Source organism: Miniopterus schreibersii (assembly GCF_964146895.1).
Source record: "Miniopterus schreibersii genome assembly, chromosome: 10".
NCBI classification, from domain to species: Eukaryota; Metazoa; Chordata; class Mammalia; order Chiroptera; family Miniopteridae; genus Miniopterus; species Miniopterus schreibersii.
Genome location: NC_138110.1, coordinates 77,494,189 through 77,506,691, shown reverse-complemented (window position 1 = coordinate 77,506,691; position 12,503 = coordinate 77,494,189). Strand labels below are relative to the sequence as shown.

General features: G+C 41.6%; 1 protein-coding gene across 1 annotated transcript in view; it reads right to left on the bottom strand.

Annotated features, from left to right (window-relative positions):
* Positions 1-12,503, bottom strand: part of CDH7 (cadherin 7) — a 106,537-nt gene that overhangs the window by 15,904 nt on the left and 78,130 nt on the right. The window contains exons 8-10 of the mRNA XM_081149829.1: positions 3,878-4,014; positions 2,931-3,052; positions 2,246-2,363 (exon numbers count right to left, since the gene is read on the bottom strand). Coding sequence (XP_081005955.1) covers positions 2,246-2,363; positions 2,931-3,052; positions 3,878-4,014 — 377 coding nt within the window. The remainder of the gene's footprint in view (positions 1-2,245; positions 2,364-2,930; positions 3,053-3,877; positions 4,015-12,503) is intronic.

Here is a 12,503-nt window from a genome sequence, read left to right as displayed (position 1 = left end):
GTTTTTTAAAATCTGTATTGGCATATATCATTACCAAAACCCCATGTATATAAATTTTGTCACTGATAAAATGGGTCGTTTGTATTTAGATGAAATAAAATATTGAGTATAAATTAAAGAATTATGAAACATTTAAACGTTTACTAGTGATCAGTAATATCACAAAGCTGTGATTTCTATAACTGAAATAGACTTATCTGCTAGCAATTTATCCAGCTAACTTGTCTTAAATAACTAATTAGGAATTTATGTGAGTCTTTAACATACAGCAATTAATAATGAAAAAGAAAGAAAACCAGGATCATAGTTTCACCAGGTGCTTTAATATATCTTTCCTTCCCAAGCTGCCAAAGAGTTTATCCAATACTACCATAAAAGAATTAACAATATTCTAATGACAAAGAAACCTTTTCAGCCTCAAAGAGAACAGCAAGCTCCCACAAGACTGCAGAAAACATACAACCTGCCATTATAGACACGGTAAGAATAAAACTTTGATTTTCAGATTCTATCTGGTAGTTTTTATGTAAACAAATCTTATTTTAAAATGTATGAATCTGAGAAGTGTTCCTTAAAAACACTGCATATGGAGGTGAAGAATATTGTCTTGAGTATCTTTCTATACGCTTAACAATAACACATGTGCCCGCACACACACGTCTTGGTCTCCCAATCATTCAGATGTTATATGTACTTATGATCTGACACACAAAGTTGTTAATTAGTAACCTAATATGCCTGACCTCACACGCTCAAACACACAGTGAATTGAGGAGCACATACTAAAATGCCCACTATTTAAGATGAGAACCCTGTGTTCTGGAAAGAGACCATAAAACTCTTGTATGTGCTTCCTAAGACGGAGGCCAACGTAAGAACTGATGTTCTATTTGTCCCTACAGATCCCCTTCAAGGTCAGAGGGGCGGGAGCTCCAGACTTGACGTGGGTAATCTTTCAACGGGGTCCTGAAAATCCAGACACTATAGTGCCTTTGCTGCCTGGCAATCATGATCAGGGTGGTCCTGGACTACAACACATGGGGGAAGACACTCATACTCTTCTCGGGAAGATCACAGATTCTCTGCCTTGTGCTGGATGAAGACGAGTGCTGAGCACTGTCCCCGCCAGCCCCGATGAGGCCAGAGAGTCTGGGATTCCTCACAGAGAGAATGCTCCGCCTTTTCTGTTGATAAGGGCATTGATAGTGTCCTCCTTGAGCAGAGAAGGGATCAGAATAAATTATCCCTGCAGAATGAAATGTCTGAGGCCAAAGTTGGGTTTTCTGCACCAAAGAAGGTGGTGGCTTCAGGTAAAGGCACTTATCATGCCCATCTTCTGAGAACAGGTCTTTGTAGATAAGCCAGTATTAGACTAGCAACTGGATTTCTACATTTCCCCCCTGAAACCTGGTACACACATTCAATATGAAAGACTTACATTTCCTGTATTGTTGGGGAATACTAGTCCGGATATAGTTATTAGTTGCAAATGCTCTTCTTCTGCTAAAATAAATACCTTGAATGAAAACCCACGTGAATACATAAATTTGAATTTACACAGTAGAGAGCTGGTTCTCATGCTTAAAGTTCTTATAATTATTATATAGATGAATAATTAAGCAAGACCAGAATTTGCTTATCGGTGTTTGTAAAAACGTTTCTGTAGTGACACTCAAGAAACTGATCAGAGTTGTTACTTTTGTAGGAGAGGAATGGGACTTGTGATGACGGGGTTCTTTTGTTCTTCACGATATATTTTTATTATTTGCATGGATCACTTATTTTTAGGTTAAGGTAAAAGAATGACTACTGTTAATATTGAACTCATTAAGTCAAAGTTGATTTAGGTTGAAATATGTCAAGTGCAACTAGCATTTGCCTGATGTCTCGAGTCAGGCTGCGCGGGACGGTCCCCATAGAGGCACTTAGCCAGCCCTCCACGGATGAGATCACCTAAAGGGCTTGGTAAACAAATGAGGAAGCCAGTGTCTAGAAGGAATGACAGGGAGAGATGGATCTGGCTTCCCCCCTCTTTGGATTTAGGCCTAAAATTATTTAAGTAGCAGCTTCTTCATGACAGCAAATCCATAGATAAAAATTACCTTAGGGGCTTATTGCCCTTTAATTAATGTCCTTGCTGATATATTAAAAAAAAAAAAAGCGAGTAATCAGCATTCCTGAGTGAGCAGGGGCCCTCGCCTCGAGTTTGCACCTGCCGCCTCCGCATGGCCTGGCAGCCCCTTACCTCGGTTATCCTTCAGCGAGAAGTTGTGGTTGTTGGCCGCGTCGGGGGTCAGGCTGAAGTAAAACTGGTGGCCACTGGACGGCTCGTCTCTGTCCACAGCGCTGATCTTCTGGATGACCTGGGGGAGGCAGGCGGTGAGCACACTGCAGGGAGCACCAGCCTCCCGGGTGGGCTGGGGCTGGGGCACCCAACTAAGAGGGGCTCTAAACGCCAAGCCATGTCCTTTCAGAGCTCGGGCTTGGATTCACCTTGCTGAATGTCAGAAATAAGCCGCCAGCTGATCATGCCATCCCGGGAAAGGTCGTAAGACACTGAGCAACGCGCACGAGGAGACAAACCGCACTGAGAGGGAGCCCCACTTAATTCCCAGAACGTCCAGGCACTGAGCCCTAAGGTGGGAAACGGCCCAGGGGAGCTTAACAGGCCCTATTTCTTTTTTTCTTTTTTTTTTTTAAAAGAAGGTTAAACCCTGTGGATTTCACAATGTTTACCTTTCTTCCTGGGAATTTCCATCAACCTAATGAAACCACGGTTTGAAAGTTCCTTTAATATTAGTTGATGCTACACATCAAAGCTTTCCTTCTGCCGAAACATGCTGATTACGTTTTATCCTACGGCTGGCAGGATTTCAAAGGCGACCGCCGCTGGCCCCTTTGGAAGGAATGGCACACTGGAAGCCGCTTACCTGCCCCGGCTGGGCATTCTCGCACACAGTGGTCTCATAGTCCACGGCGAACTCGGGGGCGTTGTCATTGATGTCCAGGATCCTGATGCTCACGTAGCCTCTTCCTACTTGAGATGGGTTCTCTAATCAACAGGAAGAGCTCTGTCATTTACGCTCAGAGCAGAGCTGTTACTCCACTGCCTTTTGCTCAGTACAAGTGCTTTCACTCAAACTTTCAATATGTTTCCTTTTACTCACGAAACTCATATTAAAGACAGTTAAAATCAACCAGAAATTGATTATCCAAAGTACAATTCTAGTAAGTGGCCAGGCCTCAAATGAAATCTAGAATCATAACACTATAGAGTTTAGAGGGAGCTACAGAAACTCTTATCCAATGTCCTGTAACTGTATCCCTATGTAGGTATGGATAGTATGCCTGTGTATTTTTAGCTCCTGATAATTGTTGAAAGAATGACCTATGAACCATGTATTTCAAGATTCTTTGATGCTAGAGCTTATATTTGTATAAAGATACATAAATATTAAACATGTGTATAAAACAGTGCATTACAATTATGCATTATTCTCTTACAGTTTTTCTTATGAGGGGCTGAAATTAGTTCATTATCAGAATATGCAAATCTGGGCATCTGAGGCAGAAAGACCAATTCACTGATTTTTGGAAGCTATCTGACCAACTCCACATCAGCATAAATGCAGCACACGGAACAGACACGACGCTCTCTACAGGTGACTCAGGCCCACTGTCCCTTTTCATCAGCTTTGTAAGTATTAGCATATAAGATTAATGAACATAAATATATTTTGCAGCTTAAAAGTAGGGATTTTCACACTTTTGTTCAATTGCAATAATATGAATGGAGTTGAAATGATAGTTTCATGACCTCCCACTCTCCCCTCTCAGTGTCCTCCATCCTAATTCAATTCTAAACCGTTCAACTCACGGCTCTCCATCGCAAGCACTGTGATATTATGGACAGCGTTCGTCTCCCGATCCAGAGACTTGGCTGTTGTAATCACTCCACTGTTGGCATCGATGTTGAAGTATCTCTCCAAGTCTGTGTTTCTGTCAATCGAATACCTAATTGAACAACAACAACAAAAAGCTTCAACATTTATGTTTGATTATAATTAGCTAAATTTATTTCATTAAGTGCCCAGCCAATCATCGAGTCCTGCTGACTCTGCGATCTGTCATACTAATAACAATAAACGCACACTTAGTTTAAACTTTATTGATGTTATACTTGTGTGTTTTTTAAATCCTTGCCCAAGGATATTTTTGCATTGATTTTTAGAGAGAGAGAAACATCTATGTGACAGAGACGCATCAACTGGTTGTCTCCCGCACGCTCCCTTACTAGGGCCACGGATTGAGCCCCGCAACCGTACGTGCCCTTGACTGGGAATCGAACCCACGACCCTTAAGTCCGCAGGCCAATGCTCTAACACTCTAACCACTGAGCCAAACCAGCCAGGGCATACTTGGTACTCAACCTGCTTGTCAGCGTATCTCGGCTTCTCTGTTGGACAGTACAAAATCAACACCATTGTACAGTTATCTTCACAGAGGCCTTGCATGTGCCATTATAAACTTTCCACAATTCTTTATTATTATTTTGGCTCCTAAAAACCATTTATAGTCAATTTAGCAGCTCTGGTCATGGTTATAGGTCCCTCTGAAATGAAACATGTGGACGTCTTGCCATTCATATATACTTAGTAACATCTCTTTTGTTGATAACCCGAGCTTGATCTTATTCAAAAAAGGGTCCTCTCTCATTCAGGGGTCTTGACCAGGGTCCCGTAGATATATTTCAAAGTGGAACTGCTGAAACTGCATGAATATTTTGGGGTGTAAAAACTTTTCATGAAATGTCCCCTATCCAAATATTAGTGAAAATCATTCTTATTGGATCTAATTTTTTATCCCATACACAAAATTCACTCTGTACTCATAAATGAGTGTCTTCAGATTCCACTCATAGTCTTTCTAGTTGGGGGAATTAAGGGCTCTCACATAAAAACAAATACTTAAACAAATAATAAACAGATAAACACACACCCAACTAAGGCTAAACAAGTATTTTACATTTACATAGTCCTGAACTATTACTAAATAGAATCATCTACTTCAAGTCTGCTGTATTATAAAAGGCAAGAAACATAAAAAGGAAAGAGGAGGCATCATAAAATGTTAGAAAAGAAAATTAACCATAAACCAACAAATAGGATTGTATTTGTGCTATGAGAGGTATTTTGGTGTTGAGGATCTGAGGAAGTTATGTTTGGATGGCTTCTATAGACTTGATGGCATATGAGACAAGGCTATCAGCTGAGAAGGTGGTTTGAGGGGGAGATAGAAATTTTTTTAGAATGGACACATGCACACACACACAGAAGTGCACTGGATCAGCTAAGCACTGTGGATTGAACCTCTGAGGTTTGTGGTCATTAATGTGAAACCGGGCATCCTGTTTGTCTGTCTGGCTCTGGTCTCATGCATGTGTGTGCAGGTGAATAAAAAACAGATGATGGCATTTAACCAGTTGCGGACAGTGGGAGGAGAGAGGGGTCAGGAGGACAGGGGCATGTGCCCAAGAGTGACGGTAATGAAGACTAGCAATACCCCGTCTCCTCTGTCCTCGCCCCACTTCACCAGCTGGTGCTTCTCCGTCACCTTGGCTGGCTCAACCTCCTCTTTGTGATCTCCAATTACTCAAACTCTCCCGAACCTCTCCCCTGGGTCCTCTTATTTATGTAAACACTTTTCCTTAGCAATTTATACAGTCCCACGGCTTAAACACCTTCTATGTTTTTGACTGCTCCCAAACTTATATAAAATCTCATTTGGCCCACTATACTTTATTGAATTACCTACTTACTATCACCACATGGGCTATACAACATGAAATGAAATGAAACACTTCCAAACTGATGTTAGAATCCCCACTTCCTCCCTCATTCTTGCTCATCTGAGTAAATGGCACCACCAGTCACGTCACGGAGCAAATTAAAAATCTAGAGTTGGTCACCGATTGCGCGCAATGGGACTGCGTAAATGTCTCAACACCCGCGCTCAAGCACCAACAGTCCAGCTAAGCACCACTCAGCCCAGTTCTGCGTTATTTTACCCCGTATCAACATACTTCCATTCTTACCGTCCATGATCCACGTTCCACGCAAACGAGAGAGAATTTTATCTAATGTTACAAAGAGACCTTAACTTTCAATTAAATAGAATAGCTGGATTTTCTTCTCTGGAATGCTGCATTAGGCAAACCAGTATATGTATATGTCTATGCAACCAATATACATACATCTATGCTTTAATACCTATTTTATCCAGTGGTAACAGAAGAAATGATATTGTTTGACAAGAGGATTATCACTTAATATCCATGACCTCACGCATCCATTAAGCCAATTCTAAAAGCCTCATTTGTTTATTTTTTCAAATCACTATGACCAAGTCTACATATTCAGGTACAAATGGCTTCTAGAGTCTAACAAAGCCAAAAGGCCCTGAACTTGACAACAACTGTCTACAGTTGTTCATTTAAGAAACATTTCAGCTCTATTATCATCTCAAAGTTTCCAAGATTAGAATAAAGGACATTAAACTTGAAAATTCATTTAATATGTTAAATGTCTCCAACTTCTCTTCACCTCAGAAAAATCCCTAAACTTTTGGAGAACCAGGTATCACCTAGGCCCCTATATGTTTTGGAGAGGGATGGACACCAGAGTTTCTATCATTCAAACAGTAACCATTTCTGTATCATAAGCTATGCAGCGTCCACTTAGAAATGTGTGTTATTTAAGAGCTATAATCCTCCCACAGGCCTTCCTAAATAGCAGTGTCTCATGTGGACATATTTGGTAATTTGTGAAACTATTCTGACATCCTGATCTCAGGTCTCCCTTTCATTAGTCATGCAATCTGCAATTACTCTCTTAAGCACCTGAGTGTGACACTCTAGAGCTCAGGAAACACAGGATCTAAATAAAATATTTTTTAAAAATACCAATCAAGAATAAATACTTACGAGGAAACCAACACATTGTTATCCTGGAGTCTGATGAAGGAAGTCGGGCAGATATGGGGAGAGGGCGAGGTGCTGGCTTGAAAAGAGATGGCAAACCTCAGCAAGAACCAGGAGCACAAACTGCCCAGAAGAGCTGTGGTGGGGATTATGTCTTTTAATCATGACAACGTGGGATCACCCACTATTAAAGGAGCTCCTATTTTCCACCAACCCCTCTGGACATGCAAAAGGCTCGTGTTTATGTATGAGCATTAGCTGATGTACAAAGTTACTTGAAAAAGGCAATACCTGGGCCAAGAAAATATGGGCACTTCTTAGAGAGGTGAGAAATGTCTCTGAATTAGAATCCAGGGGGCAGGGGGCTGCAACTGAGCCAAAGAGAAGAAAGGCCCTGAAGAAGTTTGGGGGAGCGCCCTTGAGCAGTTCTGGGTCCACTGGCCTAGGGGCAGAGAAATGCAGTTGCCTGAGCCAATGACAGGTTGAACAGGAAAGGGAATGATTGGTGTTCCTCTAACCATGAGCCAAACTTACCTTAACCAGTTTGTGCAAACGCCAGCCTAAAACACTTGGTGGCCTCCTCCCTGTGTCAGTGACCAGTTAGAGAGCACACTCCCATTTTTTTTTTTTTTTTTTGCAGCACTTAAAGCTTTGGTGCAACCTGTTTATTATGCAGATAGATCAAAACCTGGGTATCCAGTCTCAATTCTTTTCCTGAGGTTTTGTAAATTACTCCAGATACCTGCAACATCTACTTGGGCTACATACTTAAAAAAAATCAGATTCATCAACATTTCCCCAAAACTGTCCCTCCTCCTAAACCTTCTCATCTTCAGAAAGTGTTAAGTATATAAAACACAGATGACTTGTTTCTAATCCTGAAACAGCTATGCGAGGTCATGTGTGACAGAGACATCTCTGTAGATGCTTAACATCAATTTGTCCTAAATTCTTATTAACAGAACCCTGCTTTTGTTGGAGGCAGCCAGCCATGTGTCTGCCTGAAAAACCACCTTTGCTAGCCCCCCTTGTAGATCTGGTGTTCTCTAAGTTTTAGCAAAAGATAGAAAAGAAAGTTGTTGGGCTGAGGGTCATTAAAATCCCCCTTAAAAGAAAGGAGCAAGTTGCCACTGCGGCCCGAGTGTGATTTTTGTCCCTTCTGCTCTGCCTCACCTGGGACTTGAACACAAAGGGAACACATCCAACAGCCATCTGGTGAACACCAGGTGATGAGAGCCTGGGGTAGGAAGCCAGGGCCCTTGATGACATTATACTGCCAAATTATCAGTCCTTGAGTACAGAGCTCCAGACTTCTCATTAGTAAGTCATTAGTGTTAAGCTCTGTTGCTACTAGCCAAGCACAATTCCTAACTAAGGCAAGCAGGCATCGTTATTGCTGCATTTCAGCCCTGGACTCCAAAGTCTCACAGTTGGCTGTTGAAGGAGCCAAGACTTGGAACCATGTCTGTCTGGGCCGTCCTCCCAGCACGCACCTCGTTACCTGGAAATGAGCGTGGGTGTCGTCTCTGCCACCTACAATTCCTTCATCCAGCTGCTTTTTGTTTTCCCTCAGCTCTCCTATCTTAAGATCCTAGGCCAGTCAAACCGATGTGTTATTTGATGAGTACAAATATCCTATGTATCTTCACTTTTGTGCCTTCCCTCACGTAACGACTCCTGTCCAACTATTTTAGTCCCGCGCCTCTTTGAGGAAACTCACCCGGCGATGAAGCAGCAAGCCTTTCCCATTACACCACAAATCATGCCCCGCGTGTGGTGTGGGCTGGGCGGGGCTGCCTTGGCCTCTCCTCCAACTCAACCCCCAACTTCTGTTGCCCTTGGAGCCCTTGCACCTGAGACTTAAATGCCATCTCAGAAGACTGCCCTCCTGCCTACAGTTGGAGACCCTCAGCCACAAGGGTCTGGAGCTCTGCCCATGGAGATGAGCAAGTGGCGTGGAATGTGGCTGAATAACTGGTGATGGAAACAAAGGTTCAAGGGACAGGGCCCTGCCACACAGCACTTTGATGAAAACAGACAATGGTTTTAGCAAGAAAGGCCATGAATAGTATCAGAAAGCAGAAAGATTCTATCCTAAAAGCTTCTAATCCTAACACTTCTATCCTAACACTTCTAATTTTTGCCAACCTGGTATGCCTTACTTTACAGAGATTTCTTTACCCCCAACCCATCCCCCTTTCCAAAGTGTCAAGTTTCTGTTAAATCACACCATTGTTAATTTTGGAAATTGCCATAAGAAATAAGGCAGAGTGGTGTGATATAAGAAACAACAGGATTGGAAGTCAAGAGACCCTGGGATATAGGCTCCAGGTTGACCTGACTCCCTGTGGGACTCCTGGTCACTTACTCTGGGCTCAAGTATATTAATCAGTAAAGTGAGGGAGCTGAGATACACATCTCCAAAATTTCTGTAAGCCTCTGACCTTCCCAACTGTCCTACATTATCACATAGGCACTGTGTATTTTTGTAACTATAATTTCCCCAGGATCAAACCAAAAATTAGGGCACTTAGTAAAGGGAAATCAAGGACGTACCTACAGCATGTAGGTAAGAAAAAATATTAGAACAATTCTTAGTCAAATCAACATCTCAACTAGTTTAGTTCATTAAGCTATTCTGTTTTAAAAGTACAACAAATAAATGTAACTCAAAATTGGCCATTCTTGGTTTGTATAGAGAACGCAGGCTTTTGCTAAAATTCTTCAATGCTTGAGGTACAACTAGCAGGAAGATCCACATTTAGATGTCCCTGTTCCTCAGACCCTGCAACTTTTATTTTTCAAATACATTAATTATTTTATTCAGTTTATTAAAACTATAAAAATGAAACCAAAGACAATTCATGAACCACGCCTTTTTAAGGCAGCCTGCAGTATGTTTGATCTGTGGAATCACTACATGTTCTTGCTAAACCGCCATGAACTGGGCACTAGGGGTTCAAGAATAAGATCACAGCCAGGACCCTGGTGCTGACCTACGGTAAGAACCTGGGCTCTCTCTCCATTCACCATTTGTTTTCTCTGTTTCCTCATCTGCAAAATGAGAACATTTACAAGATGACTTCTCATTTCCAGATTTAACACTGGAGTTTAAGCAAGTTTTCGTGAAAGGCCTCTTGTACAGCTAGATGACAAGAGGGTTGGGACCAGGCCTTCCCCATCTGCACAGCCTCAGGGTTCTGCACGCTTGCCACAAAACCAATTCCCTAATAAACATGTTACTTTCATTGCTGCTGTGGGATAAACTATGGAGCTCAATTAAAATGCTCTTTATTCATAGTCACTAGCAGCACTCTTACTGCCTGCCTGTTGATATGCATGTCAAGGTTCTCAGAGAGAAGGTGCAGGTGAGTGGGCAAGGTCAGCACGAATGTGCCCTTGTTACTCTCAAAATGACAAAAGCCAATGGAAAAAACGGGCAAATCTGAATATACAGCTCAATCACTTGAGGTGAAACCCTAATCTCTTAAGAAATGTGTGCCTGTGTCTGCGTATATATACACGTGTGTGTACTGTTATGAGGAGAGCACAAGTTTTGAGGTAGCCCTTGCTAAAATCCTGGAACCCCGTTTTCTACCTGTGTGACAAGGAGCATGTTTGTTTATAACAAAGGAATGAAAACGCTAGCCTTACAGGAACTTAATGAGAAGTAAGCTCCTTCAGGATAAACCACCGAGTTCAATGCTTAGCGCTGCCTCGATTCACACCACCACGGCCCTCTTCTGATAACGGCCACTCAATTTCCCTTTGGGGATTGAAACCTTTCCAATCTCATGCCACCTTGATGGCACTCAAAATCAAGATGCCCAGGACTTCCTGAACAAGAGAGGGACACATGCCCTAGGAAAGGCCAAGAAACTTTGCAAAGAAATGTGAACCTGAAGAGAAGCCGCTGGCAAAGAAAATAGTTGGCGCCGGTCGATCTCCCTGCAGCATCCTCAGAGGCTGCCTGCTCATGTTTACAAACTTTTCCTCTCTTCTGAAGACTGGCTATTCAACTTTGAATTCTATGAGCTATCCTCAGTTTTTTCCGTAAATTTCTTTTTCTCAGTTACCTATGGCCAATTTCTGTCGATGGAAATTGAAGAACGCTTACTGCAGGGTACGAGATAAACCAACATTAGCTGCCTAATCTTTTGACCTCATGTACAGCTCCCAAAGACTTACGCACAAAAAAGATTATAGGTTTTGTATTCTTCTATTAATAAGACTTTTCAATAAGCATTTTAAATGTGGACATTACCGCAAGGGACAAATCAAGAGAAACGTAACCTTCCATAAATTTCATTTTACCTGGACTCATCCTAGAAGCTAACTCAGAGGACGTTTGCTCCGAGCCAAGTTCTAATTCTACAGAAATCCAATAAAGATGAAGCATTTCTCATACAGGTTAGGAATCCCCTGCTTGGCCAGTTCTGAAAATTATCTCTGGATATTAAGTACACTATTCTAACAAAAACTTTGTTTTTATTTTTACCATACTTGAACATATACTTTTTTTTTTTTCATTTGGTAATGATTACATTAAATTCTGCAGCATTTTGAAATAGATCACAGCTCATATTTTCCTTTTCAAATGAACTACGATTTTACTGTATGTTCCTGGATCCCTAAGTTTCCCAGAATAATCAGATACAAATAATTTAGATCAAGACAATGTGCACAGATATATGCATTCATACAAGCCACTTGAGAAGTACATGCTGCATTATTCAAGACCTCCATGTATGTTCATACTAGTCACACTACATAAGGTGATATCTGATACTATTACCTTTATCTGGGAATATACAATACCAGGAATGCAAAAATAAACTGTAGGTAAATATTATTATCCCAGTATCCTTAAACATAAATACAAATATAGCTCTAGATTTAAATGTTAGAAACGTTGGAAATGATCATTAATTTTTATTCACCCCCCCCTTCACATTTTATCTTACTTTTAGTAATACATAATGTATTTCATTGGCTATTTTGGGCACAGGGACTTTGGGCTTGCTGTGCTGCCCACAGAAATAAATTCTCTGATTTCACACTACAGCACTGGACTCTGAGGCTATAACTAAATAAAACATAAACAGACTTTGCATAATGTTTTCTTGGCTTGTCCAAAGCCTGCTATCCCTCACCCGATTATGCCGACATCCCTTCAAATGAGGTCTAGTGTCTGGTGCACTCAGAGTGGTGACTCTTAATCTCACCACGTTACAGCTCTGGCACTTTCCCCCTCGTACTGTTTAACTTTTATGGAATCAGTTACACTTTTCCTCCAGATTGTAAGTTTCTTGAGGTCAGAGGAAGTGTTTTATTCACCTTTGTTTTTCCTGCCAGTGTTTCCCCAGTGTCACGCACAGACACATGTGGCTTCACGGGTCCATGTGTCCTGCTGAACTCTACCTACAGTTCAGAGCTGTCCACGTTTCTTCCATTGGCTTCTGCCATTCAGAGTAGCAAGGACACATCTGTGTTTATCTCACCCACCACACCGTCTACCAATGCT